This window comes from Rattus norvegicus, chromosome 4 (genome assembly GCF_036323735.1).
Source record: "Rattus norvegicus strain BN/NHsdMcwi chromosome 4, GRCr8, whole genome shotgun sequence".
Lineage (NCBI taxonomy): Eukaryota > Metazoa > Chordata > Mammalia > Rodentia > Muridae > Rattus > Rattus norvegicus.
Genome location: NC_086022.1, coordinates 80,573,676 through 80,597,801, shown reverse-complemented (window position 1 = coordinate 80,597,801; position 24,126 = coordinate 80,573,676). Strand labels below are relative to the sequence as shown.

Below are 24,126 nucleotides of genomic sequence, written 5' to 3'. Positions count from 1 at the left end.
AAGATACTAGATGTTATACAGATGTACAGGATACACAGAACAAGCCAGCTCCAAAGAGAATAGCTGTTCTTTAAAAATAATCCCTGAGAGGGAAGTCGGAAGAGTTCATAGTAATGATCCCCAGGAAACATAATGGGATCTAACAGAACATAAACAAAACATTACAAAGGAGCAAGAAAAGGCTATTCAGGATATAAATGAGAAATTCAGAGTTAGAAATTGTAGTTAAAAATCAAAAACTCAAATTCTGGAGCTTATATATCTAGTCAAGGAAGTCCATTACACAAGGCTCTGACATAGGAGCAGCCCAAGGGCAGCAGAACTTAAGAATAATGTGTCCAGTTACCTCAGGAAGACAAGGGGCTGGTGTGGGGAAAAACTCCAAGTTAGCTGGGACAGAATTCTGTGAAGAAATATTTGTCCTGTGAGAATTCCAGATGGGGAAGGCGAGCATTTAAAGGCTAGTTCATGAAATGATGGCTGAAAACTTCTCAAATCTTCAAAGACCCATGGACATCTACACCAAGAAACTTAAACCCCCAACTAAACTAGTAAGTGGCGTGTGCCCTCACCAGCCACAGTCAACTCACCAAAACTACAAATGAAGACTCGGAGAAAAGGAAAAGCAAACAAGATCCCCAGGAATCCATGGGCAGGATGGATAGATGGCATGGTACACTCTACACACTGAAAGGAGTAACTGTCAACCAGGACACCTCAGCCTTTAAATGGGAAGAGGACAAAGATGGTCTCACACGAGCACTGGAGCAGCCCTTTAAGAATACTACTGGGAGCAGACAGCACACGGAGTATGTGGGCATCTAAACCCACTAGCAATACGGAACACAGAGGCAAGGCGTAACAGTCAGACCTCAGCCTGACAGGGCATTACCGCGCCACACCACAAAGTAAGTGATAGGTGAAGAAAAATTGTACAAAACAAGGAAAAAAGAGTGACCTAGACTGTAAATGCATTAAATCCAACAACCAATAGACTGGCTGAAAGAATTTTAAAGAAAAAGAAAAAACAAAAAAACAGTAAGAGCAAGCTGGCCATGGTAGAGAATACTTGTAATCCTAGAAATTGGTTAGTGGAGGCATCTTCAGCTACACAGAAAGCTTCAAGGGCAGGCTGGGCTGCATGAGACTCTGCCTTAAATAACAACCAATCAACTCACCTACTCAACTATATGCTGCCCATAGACTCAAGATATCCAGTTACTGATGTATGTGTATTAAAAGGACTGGGGGAAGAAAGCATCCAAATGGAAACCAAAAAGCAAGCTGAAAAGTGGACTTTGATGATGATGATGATGGTGGTGGTGGTGGTGATAACCCAGAGAGAATACGGCCACTATACACTCACAAATAGGTCAGTTCAGCAGCAGATGCAGAAGGAGAGTATATACAGATCCAACATTGCCATTTTAACAGTCAAAACAACTACAGACATGAGAGCAGGGAGTGAAGACAGTTATAGTTAGGGACTTGCCTTTGTCCACTACAAGCAGCAACATTTAGACACAAAATTAAAGAACTGAGTTTCCATGTATCAGTTCCAGGTAGTTTAACCAGCAGCAGCAAACTCTGTCTTACTAGAGCATGTGCCGATCACCTAGAGCATCCCAGGCTACAAGTCTCAGTGCTCCCCCCTCCCTTTTAAATCTAATGATTTTAAGAGTTGATTTAGTATAAAAAGGAATCAAGAAAAACTAGTTATCCACGTTCCATCCAAGACACACTGAATCCTATCACATCAAGAATAAGAGAAGCTGTAAGACTACATAGAGGCTGTGAATTAAAGTCACTGAAAGGTGCTTGTGCTGCAAAGACACACACACTGTCAAGAAAACAAGACAGGGAACTGTCAGGCTCCACGGGGCAGCCAGATATGGATGCATAACTGAACAAGCAATTTTGAGGGACAAGTAAAATGTTCTTATTTTGTGGGTGAGCCTTGGGAACAACTAGAAGGAAGTTTGTAGAAGTCTTTCTATTAGTGCCTCACTAGGTCTTCAGAACTGTCCCACCCTCTGAGCAAAGGCAGCCTGCTCACGTGCAGCACATCTTTTCACGGGTGGAGGGCAGGCACTCTTCGGGAGCCTCATTATCTGTGCACTAACCACATGCTGCACCACCCATCTATCTGTTCAGTGTTCCATTCCAAGCCTTCATTATTGTTCTGAAGTCTGCATCAGCGACTCTCCACACCCCTGACCTGATTCAAGGGAGAACTTTTCTGCTAGTTTTTCTTTACTTTTTTATGTGATGAGTGTGCTGTCTGTCTGTCTGTCACATACCTGACTTCCTCAGTAGTCAGATCCTTTGGATGAGAAGCCACACGTATGTAGTGAGAACCAAATCTGGTTATCTTCAACAAAGTCATCTTTCCAGCTCCATGGGCTGATTTCTGAATAAAAGTCTTAAAGTCAAAGACACTAATAACTGGACCTTTTTGAGCGCCCGTGTCCTGAATAAAACTTTTGTACTTCCATTTTCGCTCTAAATTAAATCAAAGGGCCAAAATTTCTAACTGAAAAAAGAAATCGATGTTCCTACACTGAAAACCTTCTTCTTCTTTTTATAGTTGTTCAGCCTGGAAGAGATTTTTTTTTTCTGCCATAAAAACTTGAAAATGATGGAGGTGCTAGTCATTGCCATAATAATCCACGGTTATTACCTTATTGCTTCTATGGAGAGTTTAACTCATACATAGTTGTTCTTTTAAAAAATACTCACTGGAAATCATCATTACTCCTGGAGACATACACTCTGGTACTTTCTCCTCTTGTAAAGTAAAGGAATAACCATGCTCAGCTTTACTGCTTTGCTAAACCCACCTATCCACACATGCTCGCCATCACTTTGCCACTGCAGCTACAGTGCTGCAAAACACATGCACTTAGCTCTGCGGCCCGAGTCAACAGAGACATAAAGTACGAAGGCCAATAATGAGATGGGAACAATAATGGAGATTTCCCATCTAGAGTTAGTCCAGGACTATGGTGGCTTTATACAAACAATGAACCAAGAACTAAGTCCAATGTTGCTTCCACTGTTTAGAAGTTAAAATGGAAGGAACGCCATCAAATGCATTGTCTGAATACCCAGAGGAGAAACAAAAGATAACAGCAGACTCACATACGGAAATTCTCAATAAAATAGTACCAATTGAACTCAGTAACATATCAAAATATAATACACCACACACGTGTGTTCTCAAGTAACCTTCAGACAAGGGCTTCATCTGGAAAATACTATAAACTCAAAAGGCCATACACCATAAAAACAATTTAAAAATGAGCTAAAAATCTGAACGGATACTTCTCAAAAGATAACACAAATGGCAAGCAAGTACGTGAAGAAATTCTCTCATCAACATGGAAACACAAATCAAAAGAGCAGTGAAGCAGCTTGACACTAGAAACACTAGAGAGGATGTGGGAAAGGGAAAGTCTTACACACTACTGGGTCTTACACACTACTAGTGAGCATGTGATGACTACAGCTAGTATAGAAAACAGAATGGAGGGGTCCTCAGGCACTAAAGACTGGTGAAACTGTTAAAAGCTCCTAGGTCTGTCTGGAGGAGAGGAAATGAGTACGTCAACAATGGATGTACACCCCAGTGTTTGCTGAGCCTATCCACAAAGCTAAAATGTGACAACTACCCAGACGCTCCTTAGTGGACGAGAGGCAAAGAGCATGCAAATAAGTGACCAGCACAGACCTGTGAGAAATGAAACCCTGCTATTTATTTGCAGCAACCTGGCTGGAACTTCATTATTAAATGAAACAGGCTAGGAACAGGACAAATGCTCTCATGCAACTATGGAAATACTGAGCCAATCTCTTGGAAAAGGAGAGTATAATCAATGAGCAGTGGAGGGTAGCTGAAGCTCAGAGGTGGGCTTCAAACCAGACAGGAGGGCACCACCTCTGGGTCTCTTTAACATAGTAGCTGACAACTAAACCACCCGTATTTAAAAACAACTAAGAGTGTAGAAAGCTCAACACAAAATGGTATGTGAAGACAAAAATTCTTGTTGCCATGATTTATTATTATAGATGCTATACACGCACTGAATTACCATAATGTATCCCCTAGACACGTACACGTTATATAGAGGCACATAAACCCTTACATGTGGTGGAGGAAAGGCGCATGCTGAGCTTTTTTAACTCACCGGGCTAATGGATCTAGGTATAAATGTGTGGATTCAGGAATACAGGCAAGGAAGAGAAAAATAGGCCTAAAGTCTTGACACGATAGAACAAACATGTATCTTCATATTACATCTAATGGCTTTCCTGTTCTAGAGAATTTCTTTAAAAGGTATGTAACTTGGGATTTTCTGGGACATTTTGAAATGAATTTGTTTGTCATTTCAGCTCCATGCTCTGTCTGATGACAGTGTGTGTGATTTTCAAGACCCCACCTTGGCTCCTCTGAGAGACACAGAGAGGTTTGGCATCGTGCAGCGTTTGTTTGCCTCCGCCGACATTGCCCTGGAGAGGATGCAGTTTTCTGCCAAAGCCACCATCCTGAAGGACTCCTGCATGTTCCCGCTAATTCTTCATATCACTCTTAGTGGGCTTTACACTTTAAGCAAAGAGCATGAGGAACATCTTTTTCAGTCAGAAGTACATGCTACCAGCCAAGACTAGGTACTTCTTAGGATTAATACTTTGGGATTTGGGGCCGAAGCAGGTTAAGCCTGTCAGTGAATTCCAATGCACACCAGGAGTGGTATCTTTCTGTACTGTGGACAAGCACTGTAAATGGGTAATTTTCATCAGAGGCCTACTGTGCCAACACCTGAGTTAGAGGGAAGAACCACCTTTTACTTTATTTTCCACTCACTTGTGATATACAAAACCAAAAATCTCAGATTTTACATCAGTTCATCATAAGCTGTGAATGCACAGGGAAGCATGTCCTTTGGACATGCTGTACAATGCTGGGTGACTGGGAACTAGAAATGCTACTGGGATATATAAAACAATTATAATAAGAACATCTCATTTTACCCACCTCAACATGAGAATTTAAATCTATTCCTCATATTTGGCTTTGTTATCCTTTGATGAACATACTATGTCTGGGGCAATTCCAGTGCATTCTGGGAATCTGTCACATGTTGCAATTGCTATCGAAGGCAATTCTGAACATGTGTAGTTGGATGTTCATTAAGTTTTGAAGTCCTTCTGCTTCCCCAGACTTGAACAGTCTTCTCAAGTCTCCTGATTGCACTGAGAGCATGTTACTATTGATCAGACCCAATGCCCCTGGGCACATCAAGCAGTGGGATGAATGTTAGCTCCCACTTCATCCACGGGCACCTTCAGATTATAAGGAAGAGTTAACAAAGATAAAGTACGTCGTTTCTTTTAAACATGAGACTCAACCTTATGCAGCTCCCTATTACAGGGTTTATAAAGTTGCACACCAGCAACACTGCTCACGAACTAACCATAAATTAGGAAGAAAAATGCAACTTGTGTACTTGTGCTATGTTGGTGGTACCTTATCTTGTGTCTATTTCTGACATCAGGCATGAAGAGCAAGCTATGAACAGAACATGTAAGATGAATCTACAGGTGGAAAAACATGTGCATGAGGAAACGTGTCAAGATTCAGGAGACCCAGCAGTGACTCTGAATAATTCAGAGACTTTGAGATTGGTACAAAAGGCAAAACATGTTATGTCTCCACTTTTGCATTCTAGTTAGAATTTTGTATTATCCTTCTAATTAAGGAAAAAAGAACCCTGAAGATGGGACATATAAAATCCCGAGTATAAACAGGGCTGGGGAGACTGCTGAGTGGGTCTGTCTGTTGTGCAAGCGTGGAAACTTGCAGTGGTCTCTGCACGTGTGGAGAATGCCGAGCATCGTGATCACCTGCACTACCAGCACGGCAAGGCAGACAGGGTGATGTCTGGGTTTGCTGGTTTACCAGAGTAGCCAGCCAGAGAGCTTCAACTGCAGTCAGAAAGCCTGTCTGGAAAAAAAAAAAAAAAACAAAACCCTGGAAAGCACAGAAGATACATGCCTCTAGCCTCTGTGTGCATATGTGGGCGCACACAAATCATAAAAGCAATACATTCTCCTGGATATATCAGAAAGACTCAAGTCTTTCTTTAGTAGCAAGTTCCTGAATGTGAGTTATGGAATGCTAAAACCCAGCACAGGGGGGTCACCAAGGGCTGCTGGAAAAGCTTCCTGTACACAGAGCCATGTTTCACCGAGTTCTTGCCGTCTTCCTGCAGGCCCAGTATAAAATGCAGCCAACAAGTCTGCTTGATGAAACACATGGCTTCTCTTTCCTGGACACGAGGGAAGTGGCTACAGGGTGACTCACGCTGTCTAATCAGTCTCTGTTTCTTGATTCTGTATTTTAATCTGCCCAATTCTGAAAACCTCCACTACAAAAGCCACCAATAATCCTCAGCTGACAGAAACAAAAGCATAGGGAATTCTTGCAGAAAAGTAGAGGCAGGTGAAAATTTATTTAGGTGGAAGAAAATTACATCAGGGACTTAAAAAAATCATTTAAACCAATGTTAATGTAATACCCTGCAGTTTTCTCTCTTAGGTCTACCTATAAACAAAACACTTCAAATTTCTCAACAGCAAATATTTCTTTATATACACAAAAGTATTTTAACAGGAATGTGCGATTTCACAAACTAAACATTGCAATAATTTTAAGCTATATCTGGAAATATGTTCCAAGATTTATAGTGAGTTTCTGAAAGGTCACCCCATAGAGGAGCACAGGAGTGATTCTTCTCTTTGTAGTAACTAGTCATACTGGGACTTTGAAAGTAGGGATGCTTAATCTTTACTTTTAAACCTTTTCATCAGAAAGTTACTTAAGCAGCTTGGCCAGCTTTGACTTTTATAAGCATGCTGCCTTCTACTGAAAACTTCTTTCAGTCACTTCAGAGGGTAGAGTTTAAAAAAAAAAAAAAAAAAAAGCATGTGTTTCTATCAGGTCCTAAAGGTATACATCAGTGATCTGGGTGGACGGGGGTGAAAACTTCCCACAGCAAGTCACTCAAATGCTCCTGGTGGGCTCTGACAATTCAAAGTAACTTGCAGAAATTTTGATTGTGCTGACTAATTTTATGTCAACTTGACATAGACATCTAAGGAGGGAACCCCAGTTAAGAAAATGCCTCTCTAAGATTGGGCAGTAGGCAAGCCTGTAGAACATCATCCTAATTACTGATTGATTGGGGAGGAGCCAGCCCTTATGGGCGGTTATCCCCAGGCTGGTGGTCCTGGTTTTTAAAAGAAAGTAGACTGAGCAAGCCATGTAATCTAGAGCACTCCTCCATGGCCCCTGCACCAGCTCTTGCCTCCAGGTTCCTGCCCTGTCTGAGTTTTTATCTGGGCTGATGATGAACTGTGGCGTGGAAATGTAAGTCAAATAAACTCCTTCATTACCAAGTTGCTTTGGTCATGGTGTTTCATCCACTGCAATAGCAACTTTAACTATTTGTAACTTTTGTAAGAAATCAGTGTTATGGAAGAAACAGGAACCAGTTCTTTTAGGATGACAAACAGTGAAATTTGCATTTCATGTTCAAATGTGTATGAGTTGATGTAAGAGAACCATGAAATAACAACATTAATGTTATAAAGGGTTTACTAATAAACTCACTTAGATATTAAGTTACACAAAGTAGGACTTAGCTAAGGGAGCAATGCTTCCACAGAACTTGAAAATAAGCAGTGTGCTGACCAGGCTTGCCAGGAACAGCAGGGAAAAGTCTGTTCCTCAAACACAACTGAAGTTTAAGACCATTAAGCCTTTCCCCATATCAGAATACTTGTCACTAAGGTGGCTCGAGGGTGTGGTACAGGGGACAGCCATCATATCGTCCTGACCTGCCATTAAGTTCCTGTCCTTTCATCAGGCAAAGCATAAGTCTACAAGGTGGGCAAGATGACCCTGGATAACAACCACCCAACAGATCAACACTGTCGTGTCTTTGCTGTATAAATCCCCCAGCTGCCCCTGGCTCTGAGGCCAGGATCTGAAGGAGAGTTAAGGACAGCAGCACAAATGGAATGTATAGGCCTAAGGCCTGTATACACTGGTAAAAATTTGTCTGAGGCTGCTTCCTCTTTGTGCATTGACAAGAACCACACACATTACTATTAAAGATTTTCCTCTGTTAATTTTCATGTGCTCAGAGTGATTTCTCCCTGGGAAGTCATGTTCCTTTTAGAACAGGACAGCATCAAACTAGTTCTGCCTGAAAGACTAGGGTATTTCTCACTTGGACTATGCTTACTAGCAGTGTTACCATTAACCAGCACTCTTACATAAGATGTAACCATGTCTTAATTGGTAATGGCTTCTGGCTTAATATAGCTGAGAGGGATTTTGTTTCTGAGGTGCTGGCGTGTGCTAGGACCATGTGTACTGCAGGCTTACATAGTGCTCTACCTTAGTCCCTTAGGGAACAGTTGTAATGCTCTCCCTCTTGCTAGTTTTAAGTCTCCTCCAAGTTCTCAGGCAACCTTGACAAGTAGAGGAGGAAAGCCAGATTTGAGGTATGGCCTATCACATTTACATTTACACGAGTGAGACACACACACACACACACACACACACACACACACACACACACACACCGCCCATTTGTAGTTCGCCTTTGGCTCAATTACAATAAAGATGACTATTTCTGACTTACGAAATGGAAGCTGGGACTACTGCTCAGTAATGGAGCATGCTCAGCATATGCAAAGCCCTGGGCTTTAAGCCCAAGAACATCCTTGCTCTGGTAGTAAGAATATTTATTTCAAGAGACTTAAAAGGCAGTAGTTTTATATATAAGAAATATTCAGCTTCCAAGTTATAAGAGGCATTTACCTTAACTACTGATGTGCTAATTCAGTTTATGTGGGTGATTAAAAAAAAGTATGAAAAAATGGCCATTCTAACCTGTGCCCCAAGGCTGCTTGTCATCCCAGCACAGCGTACTAGCCACAAGCCAGGAAGCAGTCAGAAAGAAGAAAAGGTATTTTCTAGACTTTAGGGTGCACTAATTGGACTTCACTGTATTTTTTTCTGATGACGATACAGGTGCCTCACACTATGGGTAAAATCCAGGTTGCAGTGTCAATTTTAGGCACAAGGATAAAAAAAAAGGACAGCTTCAGAGTGTTAAGATCAGTCTACTCTGACGTAAGTATGCCAGAGGATTTCAACTGTCTTCCATTAGTGAATGGTGTGATTAGCAAGGGACTTGGAACAGGATTCTAATGGGACTCCTAGATTAGAACAACTGAAAAGCAGAGCAGATTGTCTGCCAGACTGCAGCTACATCACAGAGCTCTCTTAAACCTGGGGATGGATTCCTGAACAGTTTACCATCTGCTATTTCCCCTCCCAATGAGGCGACTTTACAGGGACTGAAGCAGAAGCAACCTCGGCTAAGAGAACACATTTAATAAGCAATCTCAGTCTTATTACCACAGCACAGCCAGTTTCTCCTTAGAGTTGACGCTGAAGACAAGCATTACCTTAGCCCTACTTAACATGTAGAAGGTAAAGGGAGATTAAATATTATCAAAATCATAGTCGGAAGTAGGCTCTTAGTCACCAGAAGCAGTACAAGTATTTTTACTTTTATCACACAGGACTATTTTTAAGACATTCTTGTAGTGTTTTGCCCAAGTGTTACAAGCCAATTGTGCTTATCTTAAAAAAGAGAGCATCATTCTCTCTTTTTCCCTCCAAAGACTGGGTTTCTCTGTATAACACCTCTGGCTATCCCAGAACTCAATCTGTAGACCAGGCTGGTCTTGAACTCAAAGAGATCCACCCGCCTCTGCTTCCCAAGTGCTGGGATTAAAGGCATGTGCCGACAACACCCAGCCATTCTTTCATTTTTTAGTTCCCCAAGGATGTGTGACTTTTTGTGTTTTTCAACAGCCACTCCAGGATTCAAAGTAACAAGATGGAAATATGATAAATACTTTTAAAAGAATATAACTTTAAAAGCTAAAACAAAAATACAAGTTAAAATAACCTACCTTAAAAAACTAGAGAATTATCATCTTCTTCAGGTGTATCACGTACACTTACAAAAAGACCAATATGATGCTGAATTTTTCATCAAATGTATTCTTTAAAAAAATCTGTGTATATTCAGTTATATACAATAATTTCATTATTTAAAATACTAAATTTCTCCCAAGAATTCCAAATACATTATAGATGTAGTAAGAATTCTCACAGCAAATTCCTTGGAACAAGAGGAGGGCAGGCACTGGAATCTTTGTCTAAATCAGCACAATTTCACTGGAGCTTAAGTAAATATTTCTTGAAGCCTCCATGCAAAAGTCTCTTGTTGTTGGCTTTTTTTTTATAAAGAAAATAAATTCTAATAATAAATGACAATTTTCTGAACTTAGTTTTTCTAATAAATGAAATATTCAGAAATATTGTACGTCAGCTCCAAGATGGAGCCAAAGCTCCATTTAAGAGAACACAGGGCCAGAGTATCTACGAATTTGAAAGTAACTAAAGATCTTAGAACACTAACTCTAACATGTGGGTGAATATATCTAGCTTTATTATTCATCAATTTTGGAAGAATGTATTATACACATAGCTTTGTGTGTGTGTGTGTGTGTGTGTGTATGTGGATATATACATATACACGTTTTTACAAAGTAAATTATGTACAGAAAACTTCAGAACTGCCTTTTCCTTATTTAGTATAAAGATTAGTTACTACAGAGGTAGGACCCTCAACCCTGTAATTCTGTATAGTGGAGGACTGTTTCAAGCTTTTTACATTTCTAGTTTAACCATTTAAAATAATTATAACTAATTCTGTGGCCTTGACAATCAACCTCAATCACTGATCACGATACTTGATATATATAAAAATAAGTACTGTTCTGAAGTTTGGATCATTTCTTGTGTTGCTGGGATCTCACCGGTGTTAGGCGCACTCTCCCCCAATTAGAGCCCTGGGCCCTTGTTTGTGAGACGGGGTCTTGTTACCCAGGCTGGACTCCAACTTGCACTCCTCCTATCAGCCTCCTGGGTGCTGGGATTACTAGGTCTGGCATAATCATCATTTTGGCCAGATTAGTGCCTGGCCATAATCAATGCCCTGCTACTGGATTTTACTGCTATCTTGAGCTATTTTCTAAATAACTTTGAATAACCAGTTTGTCATTTTAAAGGAAGTGTTCTACAACTTATTATAAATTACTCTAGAATCTAAGGTTTAGTCCTATTTCAGGAAGCTATGGTTTGCAATTGTATCAAGTCAGACAAAACAAACACTTTTGCTGTATTTGACCCTGGATATTAACTAAAAACAGAAATGGAGACTGTGCAGTAAAAGCAGTGTAATACTGAAGGTGAAAATTCTACTGTAGGGCATTAAATTCACTCCATTAACTATGGTTAAATGACTTGTTCAGAGACATCATTTCTATAGCAACTTGCACATTTGAAAATGAAATTATACATGTAACCATTAGTTACAAAGAAATAACAACACCCTGAATGCTGAATGTGGACACTAATCTTTTAGTATACTTAGGGATACACAACTTCCCAAAGCACACTCACGTGTGTGTATATTTTTTTAACCTATTTCCAATTATTGAACACCACTGTATGCCCTTTCATACCAGTAAAGCTATTATAAATAAGTCTGTTATGTTAGGCCCTTCCAATGAGAGAAGTATACATTTCCTTGTTAACATTACCTAGGAAGACTCTTTGTGTGAGGCCTGATGGCTTCTATGGACTCAGATGGGAAAGTGAGTTTCAAATTCAGTGATTTTTCACTGAGAAACATTTGTATTTTCATAATATTGGCATCTATATTATAGTGAACAAAACTATCCTATCTCCATTAGGAGAAATCTAATGTGGTTATGCTGATGAATCATGAGTACCATTTATAACAGAAACAATGTTAAGTTCAGATGATATGCATTATGCAATTTTATATTTAACATGAGAAAGGTGTTATGTATGTGTGTGTGTGTTTTGTGTGTGTGTGAATATATATTTTGGCTATGAAATTCTAGAATTAAAATTTAAAAGCCTGAAGATTACAAATTATTAATATGGTAACTTATGTTTTATTATGAAAGTAATTTAAAACAATGTATAATATTGCTTCTTACCATATATAAGTACCTTTGTATGCATGTCTGTGTTTAACAATATCAATCTTCATACAAATGGATACATAACTCTGATGAGGGGAAAGCCAAAATCAGAAGTCAGATGTCTAGAGCTTGTCACCAAAAATACTCATCAGTATTTAGGCACCAAACCCTTTAAAGCGTGAGTCTTCTGACTAAAAAGCTGGCAGCAATATACACTAAGGTTAACTAAGCTCAGTGATGCTCTGTCTCAGTATGTGTCAATGTTCATGGAAGAACATGTACCATTCAGGAATCCTAGAGGAGGGCATCAACCCAGGTGACCGTGGAAATCAGTACACAGTGTCAATGCAGCTAAAGGACTTGGTTCCTAATCTTAAAACAAAAAAGTGTACTTTTTAACAGAAATCTAAAGAGTATAGGCCATTACTTAGTATCTATTACATAATGAATGCTAGGTGTGTGTATGTATCAATAACTGGCAATTATTTCCAAATCTTGTAAACCGTTCGTTCAATGGATTTGGTTTTTGACAAAACAGAGACTACCCTAACAAATCACTTCCTGTTTTAGAAATCACATTTGATGATTGACAAACAGCTTGCAGCTTAGAGACATCTTTAAATATCACAAACATTTGCACAGGCATATTTTTGCTGACTATTCTTAAAAAACCAAACTGAAGTAATAGGTTTGAAATTTTATATTTGAAAATAAGTAAATGTTCTCTAAGTTGAGTAAAGTTTTGCAGGATAAGGCACTCTCTGTGTGCATGACCAGGCTTCCACCCGAGCCTCCATAACTAATATTCAACATCAGTCGGCATCAGCACATCACTGCGACAAATGAAAAGAATAATCCCATAGAGAGTGCAAGCTATCGCTCTTCGCTGTGTTCACTAGAGGGGTGAGGGGAGCTGATTTATCTGTACAGATGAGATGAACAGCCGTACTCTGGAGTAGAGGGGGCACTGAGCAGATCAGGATAGTAGTGGACTAGCTATAACACTGAGATTTAAATTCTGCTTCTGTAACGAGGTTCATGAAAAAGGTCAATAGCTACTGTTTTTTTTCCCCCTAATAAGAGAATAATTGACCCTTCCCTAACCACTTATGAGAATGATAGCATTACAAAACTATTTCAAGTATTCATTATCACAGTGAAAATATGAGCTGTTGGAGAGAATGATCTGAAAATTCCTTTGATGAAAAGGTAAGGGTACTAAATCAAAACTTACAAATGCTTCAACGCATTTCTTTATGTGGTATATGAATAGAAAGGTTTTATCCATAAAAAGTTAGAAAAATTAAGAGAAATTATATATTAGTACACCTTCCCAACCACAATTATATAAAAATTCCGCCTAGTGCACTGTTACTTCAATCTACACAATAAAAATGCCTGGGTGCGGCCGGCAGGCGCCTGTCCCTCTGCATGTGCTCTCCAGCAGAAGGTTTACTTGTTGAGTCACTGTTTTAAAGTTTTATTTAACTGTTAACCTCACTGAATCATCAGTACACCCAGCTAATGGGGACCCACTGTGGCTCCGTCCTCAGTTTCTCAATGGCAGTTTGTAGGTTCTCAAAGGCTTTGTCTAGATTGTCATTTACGATGATCAAATCAAAGTAGTGGTTGTATGCTCTCTGAATCCGGGCACTTTCATCCACCGTTTTCTTCAAGTCAGAGTCCTGTGAAGGTTTAAAAAAAAGAAGTTTGCATGGTAATAAATACTGATTTGTTCAGATCTAAAGTGAGTTAAGAAATAAGGGGGTTGGATATTTGTTGGAATTCAGATGCCAGTTCGTAGAATCTATCCTATGCAGTGCTGAAGGAGGTATTACCAGACATCAGTCCCTGTTGCAATCTTTCCATCTACTTGCGTGGCTTATGAATATTCTGTGCATTCTGTTTTGCTGGCAGTAGAGTGAAATGCCTAACACTACCAAGGCGAGACAGGTAGTTGATTTCCAGCTAACTTCTCTGTAATCCTTTTCAAAAGGGTGTTATTTGGCCCGTATAAATCCTGGATCCCCACTTGTATTGGCTGTTCCACTTAAAGCCAATTTGCCCCCTGTCACTTACAAGGACAAAGAATCATAATAGTGTGATTTGAAGACTCTAAGCTGTGCCAATATCCACACCCATAGACTTCAGCCTTATTTCTATGAAATTGTTGTTTGTATCGAATCAGGTACTACACTAAATGGTCTGGAACCACACAGGGAGTGGAGTGCCTAAGTGATGGATTTGCATGAGCCAGTAAGGCTTTCCATATATTCCCACGACACCTTCACATGTAATTCTACAAGTGTGAACTGGGATCCTACTAATGCTTGCCAAGTTTCTGAATCAGTAGATAGCAATAAAACAGAAAGGGCTCCTGCATTTTGGTAGAAAAGACAGGAAGAACAAATACAATATTTACAATTTGTAGGTACTTTAGAATAGAACATACTTAGGTACAAACACTTTTAAAAGATTTACTTTAGACAGCGTGATTAAAAGACTCTGAGTAAATGACAGTTACATTTAGAAAGAAGGAAGCCAAGGCAGTCCCAGAATACACAGGATGTAGATGGGAAGACTACAATGCACACATTTCAGCACCGAATCTTTTCATTTTATAAAAGAAAATCAGCTCTGTTTTAAATTAAGGGACAATATTGTTTAAAATCCTAAACTTACATCTAGTAAGTCAATGTTCATTCTGTAGTACTTGTGCCTACAGCAGTGACTTCCTAAGTATGATTAGATGGGAGTATGCGTACTCAAAAGAAAAGGGAAAACAAGAGGTGTTACCATGGAAAGAGCCCCTACCGTCAAAAGCTTGGTGGTGATTCCTGCGTCCACCACAGCCTTGTGCATGGCACGCAAAGTCTCTAGCTCTGGAGCAGCAATAAACACCACGTAAGGCATGAACTCGGAGGTCCGCAGCACCTTCAGTGCCTGTGCAAGAGTCAGCACAAAGCGTTTACAGTGTCAGAATGCGGAGTGTGCTGGTCACCAGTCTCATTAACTGAAGTCTGTCTGTCTCTTCACAAGGTTCAGGACATAATTTCCTGCCTGTGCTCCCTGTCCTAACTTCTCTAAAACACCAACCCATTTATTTTGTTGTAAAATCAAGTGTTGTTGCTCTTTTCTCCTTTTTAAGGAAGGTATAAAATTTAGTGATCCAGACACGCAATCTTCGTTGATTGTAGAATTCTTAGTGCTGCATAATCATCTACTACTAAATCCTACACCTACAAATAAAAAACAACTCCACAGAAAAGATGAAAAGATTTTAAGAAACATTAATAAAATAGCTAAACTGACACACTGTAAATTGCCTTTTGAATACTTATGTTTATACCAATAGAAAAATGCTACTCTTGGCCTTAATCAGAGAAGTGTCTTTTCTAGTGAACAGTGGTGAATACGGATGGACTCATGGCTGTGCCAGGTATTGAGAGTAAGTGACGGATGAACGGATAAATGCACAGCCTTAACTAGAAGATTTATATACCATCCCCTCTGAGACTTAGGGGACACTGCAGAAGAAAGGAACAGTTGTAAGGGCCAGAGGACAGGAGGGCTACTTGATCTAGTAAATACTGCACTTCTGCAGGTTCAATCACATGGTTTTACCCAAGCCTTGGTTGTCTGATTGACATTTATTTATGTATCTAGCTATGGACTCATAATGAGCTGAAAAACAGCCACATTTCTACCTTGATAAAGCACACTTCTCACAGCCTACATACACAGACAAAAGCTCCTTAGGAAACTAAAAAGTAACAACTGCTGTGGAATCCATGCAACTTACTTGTGGATTAACATCCAAAATGCAAGTCCGTCCGGTTTGGACGACGTCGAGAATGGAGCCGATCTTAGTTCCATACAGGTTCCCTTCATATTCCCCATGCTCCAGATACTTCCCAGCTTTAATATCTGCTTCCATCTCTGATCGGGACACAAATTTATATGCTTGCCCATCCTTTTCGTCTTCTCTTGGCTTCCGTGAAGTAACTGGAATGAAATAAGGTTGAAAACTCGCACAAGGCAATATGAAGTTGTAAAATGTAGACTGAATATATACAGGGACAGCTCGGCGCATTTCACTCAGCTCATGGTCTGTCTCCTGGTTTTGGAAATGAAGCTAAAGGTCACAGCCAAGTATGTTTGTTTATCCACTGTCCAAGTTTTCTTTTCCATCAAAACAGTAGTTATGGCACAAACCTTATAGCCCTTGCACCGGATGCTTGTTGATTTCTAATTTAGAGGATTGTTTTAACGGATGGTTCACAATATAAACTTCATATCAAACCTGTGGTTTTTAACTCATCTTGAGACTTTAAGCATGCTCATCTGAGGGCTCCATGCCGTCTTTCCCTTATGAATGGCAGTCTCCTATCTCTTGAAGATTCTATTATAGCACTCCTCTCTGGCTAAACATCTCTTTTCTTTTGGCACTTTGAGAGAGGGTTTCTCTGTGTAGCCGTGGCTTTCTTGGAACTCACTCTAGAGAACAGGCTGCCTCAAACTTAGAGATCCACTTGCCTGTCTCCTGAGCACTTGCATTAAAGGCTGGTGCCACCACTGTCTGGCCAGCTAAATATTTTGTCATTGCTTACCCAGAGGTAAGCAAAGCTCACCCTTCTTAGTTGGACAGTAACTGTTTTCAGAAGTGCGATTCTACACACATAAGGACACCTAGTCTTTACTTTTCCTCAAGACCTAAACTTCCTTTTGGTTTCCTGCTTTCTGATAGTCCCAAATGTGAAATATTTGATTTTGTAAGCTCATTATGGTATATTAGCCTCTCTACTCTGACCTATGGTTTCTAAATCAGAGTGAATACTCAAATTCCCAATCCAGTGGTAGGTAACCCTTTTATGTGGTATTTAATCTATGAGTGCTTCCAGGCATTGTCATGCTGACAATGGTCTACCTGGGAAGGAAACACTCCCACCTTCACAACTTTGTAAAGGTGGAGTCTTCCAAAGTTAACAGTAGCTTTGAGGAGGAAAAGTCATTTTTGTAGTATTTCAGGGTAGCCTGGATCTAAGCTGACTGAACTCTACTTTAGTTAAACAAATAGACAGTATCTGAGCAAATCACTAAGCATGTCAAATTAAAATAAGTGATATACATTTAAAAAAATTAACAGACTTTTAAATTATGGGTAGCAAGCATAAGACACCAAGACAACTTTTGGAATAATAATAAAAAAGAACTTTAAACTCAAGGTTAAAGTAAAGGTATAATGTATAATGAGACCATTATGTACAACATCATGTCCTCTGCTAATTTAATTTCAAGAATCCTCAAGATAGTTTGATGGATGCTATACTCAAAAAAAAAAAAAAACAAAAAACAAAAAAAAACAAACAAAAAAAACCTGCCTGTTTGTGGAATTTCAAAGGTCATATGACAAAGCATCCAAGAGACTTGGTTCACTATTTGCAACTTAATTTAAAAGTCACATCTTCTGGTGAAGCCCTGCTTTGAAACCATCAATGTGATACTGGAATATTTAAATGCACATGTGCACACATCACATCCCAGTACATTCATAGAATCCCAGTCAATACAAGATGTATACAAGTGATTTTAACTATAACTCCACTCTCTACTGGACACACCGAAAAGGAGGGAGATAGAAAGTGAGAGAAGGAGGGAGTCAGAGAGAAACACAGATAGAGACAAAGGGAGAGAGGGAGGAAGGGAAGGGGAGAGGGAGGGAGGGAACATGAAAGCCACTGCCACATAAGCTGCTTTTCATTTTCAGAAGAGAGCAGACTGAGAACAACCACACTTATTCCTTATCATCAAACAAGTCACTTCTTACAAGTGAGATTTTAAGGCTGGTGAGATGATAAGTTTCAGTAGTAAAGAGTCAACAAGCACACAGTTCATGTTTTAACAGAGCCCAAGGTCTGGACACTAAAAGCAAAGCAAAGCAGGGTACAGTTTACCGTTTCCTGAGACACTTTTTTTTCTGTAACATACTTTAAAATGATAACAAATTACCACAATGCATCAACCTCCCGACAATGTGTACTACAAAAGTGTACAGAAACAATTATGCAATCCCACTCTCACGCCAAGAGGCCCTGTAACTGCCAAGTTCACTGCAGCCTTACTCAAAATACCCAAGGTAAGGACGTGGGTTCCACCAGCAATGAGCAGATCTTAAAGAATATGGTACTTTAATAAATTTATATTCTTACATAAATAGAAGCTATTGCTCACATTAAAATTTTCATTATGGTAAAATATTCATAAAAGTTACTGTCTAGACATTTTAAAGTATACCTGCCACTCAACAGCATAATGTTTATCCAAATTGTTGTGCGACCAGTAAATCAGCATACTATCTATTTCCAGAGTTTTTCATCATCCCAGGCTTCAGCCCTTAAATAGCTCTTCCTCCCATTATGGTAATTCCCTCCTGATGCCATCGGAACGATTATGAAGTGGTGCGCTGTGGTTTTTAGGTTTCCCCGGTGATTAATGATGTTAAGCATGTTTTCATGGACTTCCTTGTAATCTGAATGTCTACTGAAGCCCTCTGTCCACTTTTGAACTGGGCTTTTTGTCTACTTATAAGCTTATACAGAAACTTTGGTGACCTGGTGGGAAAGGTCATGATGGCGATTCGTTTACCAACAGATATTTATAGGCATCCTGTTACTGCAGAAACCTGTTTTAGGTAGTAGGTCAAAGAAGAACAAAATACACACAAGATGTTTTCTTGTAACATATACTCCAACAAGCAGACAGTAAGAATGGAAGAATCTTACTCCAAATGAGAAACAGAATTCAGGTGCTGTACTAACAACCACCAGGTAACTGAAGACGCTATATTAAGTTGAATGGTTAGGTGGGGTTTCTGAGGTTTCCTTGAATGGACATTACCCTCAAGCGTGTGAAAATACAAGAGGAGAGTATTTCAGGCAGGCAGCCAGCCAAGCACCGAAGGCATGAGTAATGACCTAGAGGGAAGACTAGGGTATGAAGCAGGGAGTGTAGGCAGAGTTGACCTTAACAAGGCGACTGTGGTTCTTAAGCATAAAATCAGCACTAGAAACTTTTAAATGCTTTCCTTGAGTGTGTAAACAGAACACTTAATGGGATTTTAACTGTACCCTCAGTGTTCTCTTGAATCCTAAACAGATGCTAGCATATTAAAGATGCAGTCTACCTTTTGCAGTTTACCAGAAGACAGTCCTGGTCCTGGGTCATCTACTAAACATGACTATCTTATGTATATCTAAAGAGCCAATGTTGTGAAACATAGGTTTAGGGAGGAATGTACTGTTTTCCTTTCCCGCATAGTAAATTTATTTTCCCAGAAGAATGCTTAAATGAAGTGGCAACTTCTAATTCTTCAGAAATGATGTTTGCTGGGGCACACAGGTGAAAGGATGTCTTGCTAAAGCAAACTCATGAAAGACTCCCTGAAGCAGACACGGGTGAAAGGGTGTTTGGATAGAGCAGACACATGAAAGGACGCCTGATGAAGGAGTGTGAATGTGACCCCACAGACAGTGGGAGACGGGCACTGAGCCTTGGTTTGGTTTGCTCTGTCTCGCTATTCTTTGCTGTATGACACGCATGTATTGGTTCGCCTTGCATCGCACTGTTGAGCTCAATTATGATAACTCCATCGAGACTCGCCAAAGAACTCCTCATCAGGTTCCTGTGACAGCCTGCTGCTTCTGTGGCCTCATCTCAGTCTGGTTGGCAAGCCTGGCAGTTTCTTTAGGATTGAACTACATCTTCCTGGTGTCTGCTTGCCGAGAGGACTAGACCAAAGCTGTTGGTTTGTGCCTGGTGCCTGTCTAGACAACTGGACTGCAGCTGCTGAGTCATATTTGGTGTTTGCTATGGAACTGAACTGCTGCCCAAGAAGATCATGGTCAGCTGCAAAGAACTATTGTTAAACAGGTCCACTTTCCCCACATACTCGTAACTTTTCTCTTCCACTACCTACGCTGGGTGGTAGGCTAGAGGTGAGGTTGAATCCTTACTAAAAGTGGTTGCAAAAAATGTATGCCTAACCCTAAGGCCTATGGTGACATGCCCTAGCAGTGGTTTGTGCTCCCACTGCTGGTAAAATAAACAATACTTTTCCTCTAGGTTAATGCATGCATGTAGACCCATGTTCAAAAGCAAGCCTGCCTCCCTGAACAGTTCTGAAGGTGCTCTGCACAGAAAGACAGTAAGAAAGAGATACATACATATCTGCCCCTCTGCATCTATGAATTCTGTATCTCTTGTCAGCTAACCATGGATGGGGAAATTCAGGAAAAACAAAATATCTGTACTGACTCTGAACAGATTTTTATCCCTTGACATTGCTCCTTAAGCAATATAGCCTAACAGCTATTTATAAACCACTCAACAGTAGATACAGGTATCATAAATAATTCAGGTGACTTAAACATCCACAGAAGGTTTTGCATGGGTTATATGCAAAATTCTATGGAATGTGAACTATTCCTGGATTTTAGTATTTTGGGGAGAGATGGGTATGAGTGTGGTTTCCTGGAACCAGTTGAGAAGTGATTATAGAAGTGATGGTATAAAAGCTTGGGCACAGTTCCAAGAGAATAATTAGAAACTCTAATGCCCTTCGCTAGGAAAATTTGTAATACGGAAATCTCCAATGATCGTAAGCAAAGCAAAGAAAAGCAAAACAAGGCATTGACATTTGGACATTCAAGTCGAACAACGCCAGCAAGCAAGATCTTACACAACACTACTCTTCTCTTTCCTCTTGGCACTCACTTCTTAGCCCAGCTCCTAAGAACCTTAGCAGCAGAGAAAGGACATAAACCAAGTAATAAAAGAAGCCATACCCCACCTGTCCTAATGCAGCTAACGTGCTGTAAATCAAGGGGAGCTATGAGGAGGGGGAAACTGTGAACTAGAATCAAGGCTTTAGTGAACTAGAATCAAGGCTTTAGTTTTGACGGGGACTAGCCTATCTTTGTTTGTAATGTCTAAAAATGAGATTTGTTTAACAAAATGACAAATTATGAAAACAAAAGTAACTATAAAGTTATCGACTCTTCTAGATGCCTGAAAAGCAAGGAAGGGAACGGGAACACAGAGCACCAGTGGCTTCATGAAAACCTAGTTCTTCCCCTCCTGAGCTCAATCATTCAGTAAAGCAGTTTTTACTAGCTGGCAGAAATAACACTAGGAAATAAATCTTATCTGTGTACTCAAACAAAGTGAGAGTAGACAGATATTCCTCCAAACTTAGGCAAAGCTTTTACATTGTTCGGTTAATGACAGAAGCTTAAATTACTAGATTGAAGTTTGCTGCAAACAGCGGTCATGTTTGAAAGTATCTCTCAACAGGTTGCTCATGTGCAAACTACAGATTTGCAGGGGGAAAACACTACCAAATGCCGTAGTCAATGACCAACATTAGTATCAATAATAGGACACAAAGAGAAGATGCAACTCTCCTGATGCATATTTGAAGGATATGAAACTGATTTATATATTTACAACAATGCAGACCTGAACTTAAAGAACAAACAGTCAGGTAAATTCAAAGGAAGAGAATGGCAAAATAGATTGGAAAGACTGATTAACTATATGCTGTTTATGAAAGAAATCTTACACTTAAAGACATTGTATGCTGAAAGTAAAGGATGGAAGACATACATGTATGTAAGCAGCGAGCGAGAGACAGCTGACTCACATCAGACCAGACAAACGGAGACAAAAGTTATTGCTAGAAATGACAACAAAGGGTCAATTCATCCTGAGGATGCTTACAAACATAAAAGCTCCTAATAGCAGCAGAATCTCCTAATATATGAAATGAAACAGAAATGAAGTGTGTGTGTGTGTGTGTGTGTGTGAGAGAGAGAGAGAGAGAGGTGTGTGTGTGTGTGTGTGTGTGTGAGAGAGAGAGAGAGAGAGGTGTGTGTGTGTGTGTGTGAGAGAGAGGTGTGTGTGTGTGTGTGTGAGAGAGAGAGAGAGAGGTGTGTGTGTGAGAGAGAGAGAGGTGTGTGTGTGTGTGAGAGAGAGAGAGAGAGAGTGAGAGAGAGAGAGAGAGAGAGAGAGAGAGAGAGAGAGAAAGAGGTGTGTGTCAGCAAAAGAACAGGAGGCATCAAGGCTTCTGGTGATGGAGAAAACATGAGATTACAGAGGAAATGAAGTCCTGAGCAGCTACACAGAAGTCATCAATGCAGCAGCCCAGTCAACAAGAGGAGAATACATTTCCCCAAGTGTACAAAAACAAGGAACACACTCCAAGACAGGTGATATCTGAGGCTATAAAAAAATTCCTAAGGAGTTAATGGGATATATGTTCTCTGGACACAGTGAATGGAATTGTCATCATTAACAGGAAAATTTGGAAAAATAAAATGTGTGAAATCAAATAATATACTCCAAAATGGATCAGGTAAAAAAAAAAAATCAAAAGTAAGATTAGCAAACACTCTGAGGTGAAGTGGAGCTGCTTCAGAGTGACCATTACTGACGGAGCTGCCAAGAGTCCTCCTGGAGTCTGGGGTCTGGGGTCTGGGTAGCATAGTCCTTGTCACTACTTTGATAGAGCACAGTTCAGCATCATACTTGTGGAGAACTCTGAAGCCTTAGAAAAGGGCTATCAGCACTGTGGTAAGCTTCAAGAAGAAACACTGGATAGCTAACAGAAGCCTACTGATAACTTACATGGAAAGACTTAATAAAAGGCACAGGAGTATGTGGCAGAGAGAAGGCTTTGGACCAAAAAGATTGGTTTCTAGCTCATCCCAGTGACTATTTTCATATATGACTAGGAAGGAAGAAAGCTGCAAGCAGGCAGCGTGTAAGAAGCTGGCTTCAGTTTCAGCTAATTGATTCATGCTGCACAACTAACTGTCTTACTCTCAGATTACATGTTAAGCCTCTGTGGCCTCAGTGTGAAGAGAAAGAGTGTTTCATTACATTTTTCTATTTCTATTAAAAATGACTCTGAGATGAATGTAAACAAAAACATAGACCACAACAAAATTACAAGATATAAAAAGCATTATCTACTGAGAAATTTCTAACATAAATGTATCTGTCTGTTAAAAGGAAATCTCTAGTGGATAACCTAACTTTCTACCTAGGACAACTGGAGAAAAGATCACCGTAGGAGCGAGCAAACAGACAAACAAAAAGAAAATAAAATTAAATTTAAATTAATAAACTGTATAATAGTTTTTTCCGGGGCTGGGGATTTAGCTCAGTGGTAGAGTGCTTACCTAGGAAGCGCAAAGCCCTGGGTTCGGTCCCCAGCTCAAAAAAAAAAAAACAAAAAAAAAAAAATAGTTTTTTCCAAAAAATTAATAAAATTATAAAAAATTCTGAAAAGAGCAAAATTGACAAGTATTTAGGAAAACTAAGAAAAAAATTACTGGGGTTGGGGATTTAGCTCAGTGGTAGAGCGCTTGCCTAGGAAGCGCAAGGCCCTGGGTTCGGTCCCCAGCTCCGAAAAAAAGAACCAAAAAAAAGAAAAAAATTACTAAATTCAGGAATGACAGAGGGGACTGTTACCAAGGAGCTGGTAGAACTCCTGCAACAACAGAAACACTTGCACATTATGTGAACTAAAACCAATTCAGAGTAACCAAACTGGGCGAAGAAAACGCCGCGTGGATTTCATGTGAGTGAAGATGTTAAGGAAAAGGTAAGTATAAGTTTAGAAGGCGATAATTAAGGAAAAAGAGACAGATATGGAGTAGATGGATAAAGGGGTGGTGACTACCCTGGAGAGCTGTACAAATGGAAGCACATTAATGCCATCTGTTTTCTGAGAATAAATACTGTTACTGTTGAACCAGCTTTGTTAATATGACATAATTAACTTTTGAAAGGATTAAATAGTTCAAAGGTGAAAAAAATCCATTAAAACCAAAATGAAAAAAAGAACTGAAAGTGCTAAACAGCGGGAAGACTGCTCCTGGACAGGTGAGGCAGCACTGT

General features: G+C 39.8%; 2 protein-coding genes across 21 annotated transcripts in view; one reads left to right on the top strand and one right to left on the bottom strand.

Annotated features, from left to right (window-relative positions):
- Window positions 1–7,458, top strand: part of Gsdme (gasdermin E) — a 61,600-nt gene extending 54,142 nt beyond the window's left edge. For 5 of the 8 annotated variants that reach the window (XM_039107729.2, XM_039107728.2, XM_039107731.2 and 2 more), the window contains one exon: window positions 4,393–7,458. In XM_039107729.2, the coding sequence (XP_038963657.1) occupies window positions 4,393–4,668 (276 nt within the window). In that variant the 3' untranslated portion in view covers window positions 4,669–7,458. The remainder of the gene's footprint in view (window positions 1–4,392) is intronic. The other 3 variants (XM_039107727.2, XR_005503244.2, NM_001191749.1) reach the window with 3 other exon arrangements.
- A 5,392-nt stretch (window positions 7,459–12,850) lies between these two features.
- The window catches only part of Pals2 (protein associated with LIN7 2, MAGUK p55 family member), an 80,654-nt gene continuing 69,378 nt past the window's right edge, over window positions 12,851–24,126 (bottom strand). For 9 of the 13 annotated variants that reach the window (XM_039107787.2, XM_006236496.5, XM_039107784.2 and 6 more), the window contains 3 exons: window positions 15,968–16,170; window positions 14,980–15,108; window positions 13,630–13,850 (listed from right to left, as the gene is read on the bottom strand). In XM_039107787.2, coding sequence (XP_038963715.1) covers window positions 13,674–13,850; window positions 14,980–15,108; window positions 15,968–16,170 — 509 coding nt within the window. In that variant the 3' untranslated portion in view covers window positions 13,630–13,673. 13 annotated transcript variants of the gene reach the window in all.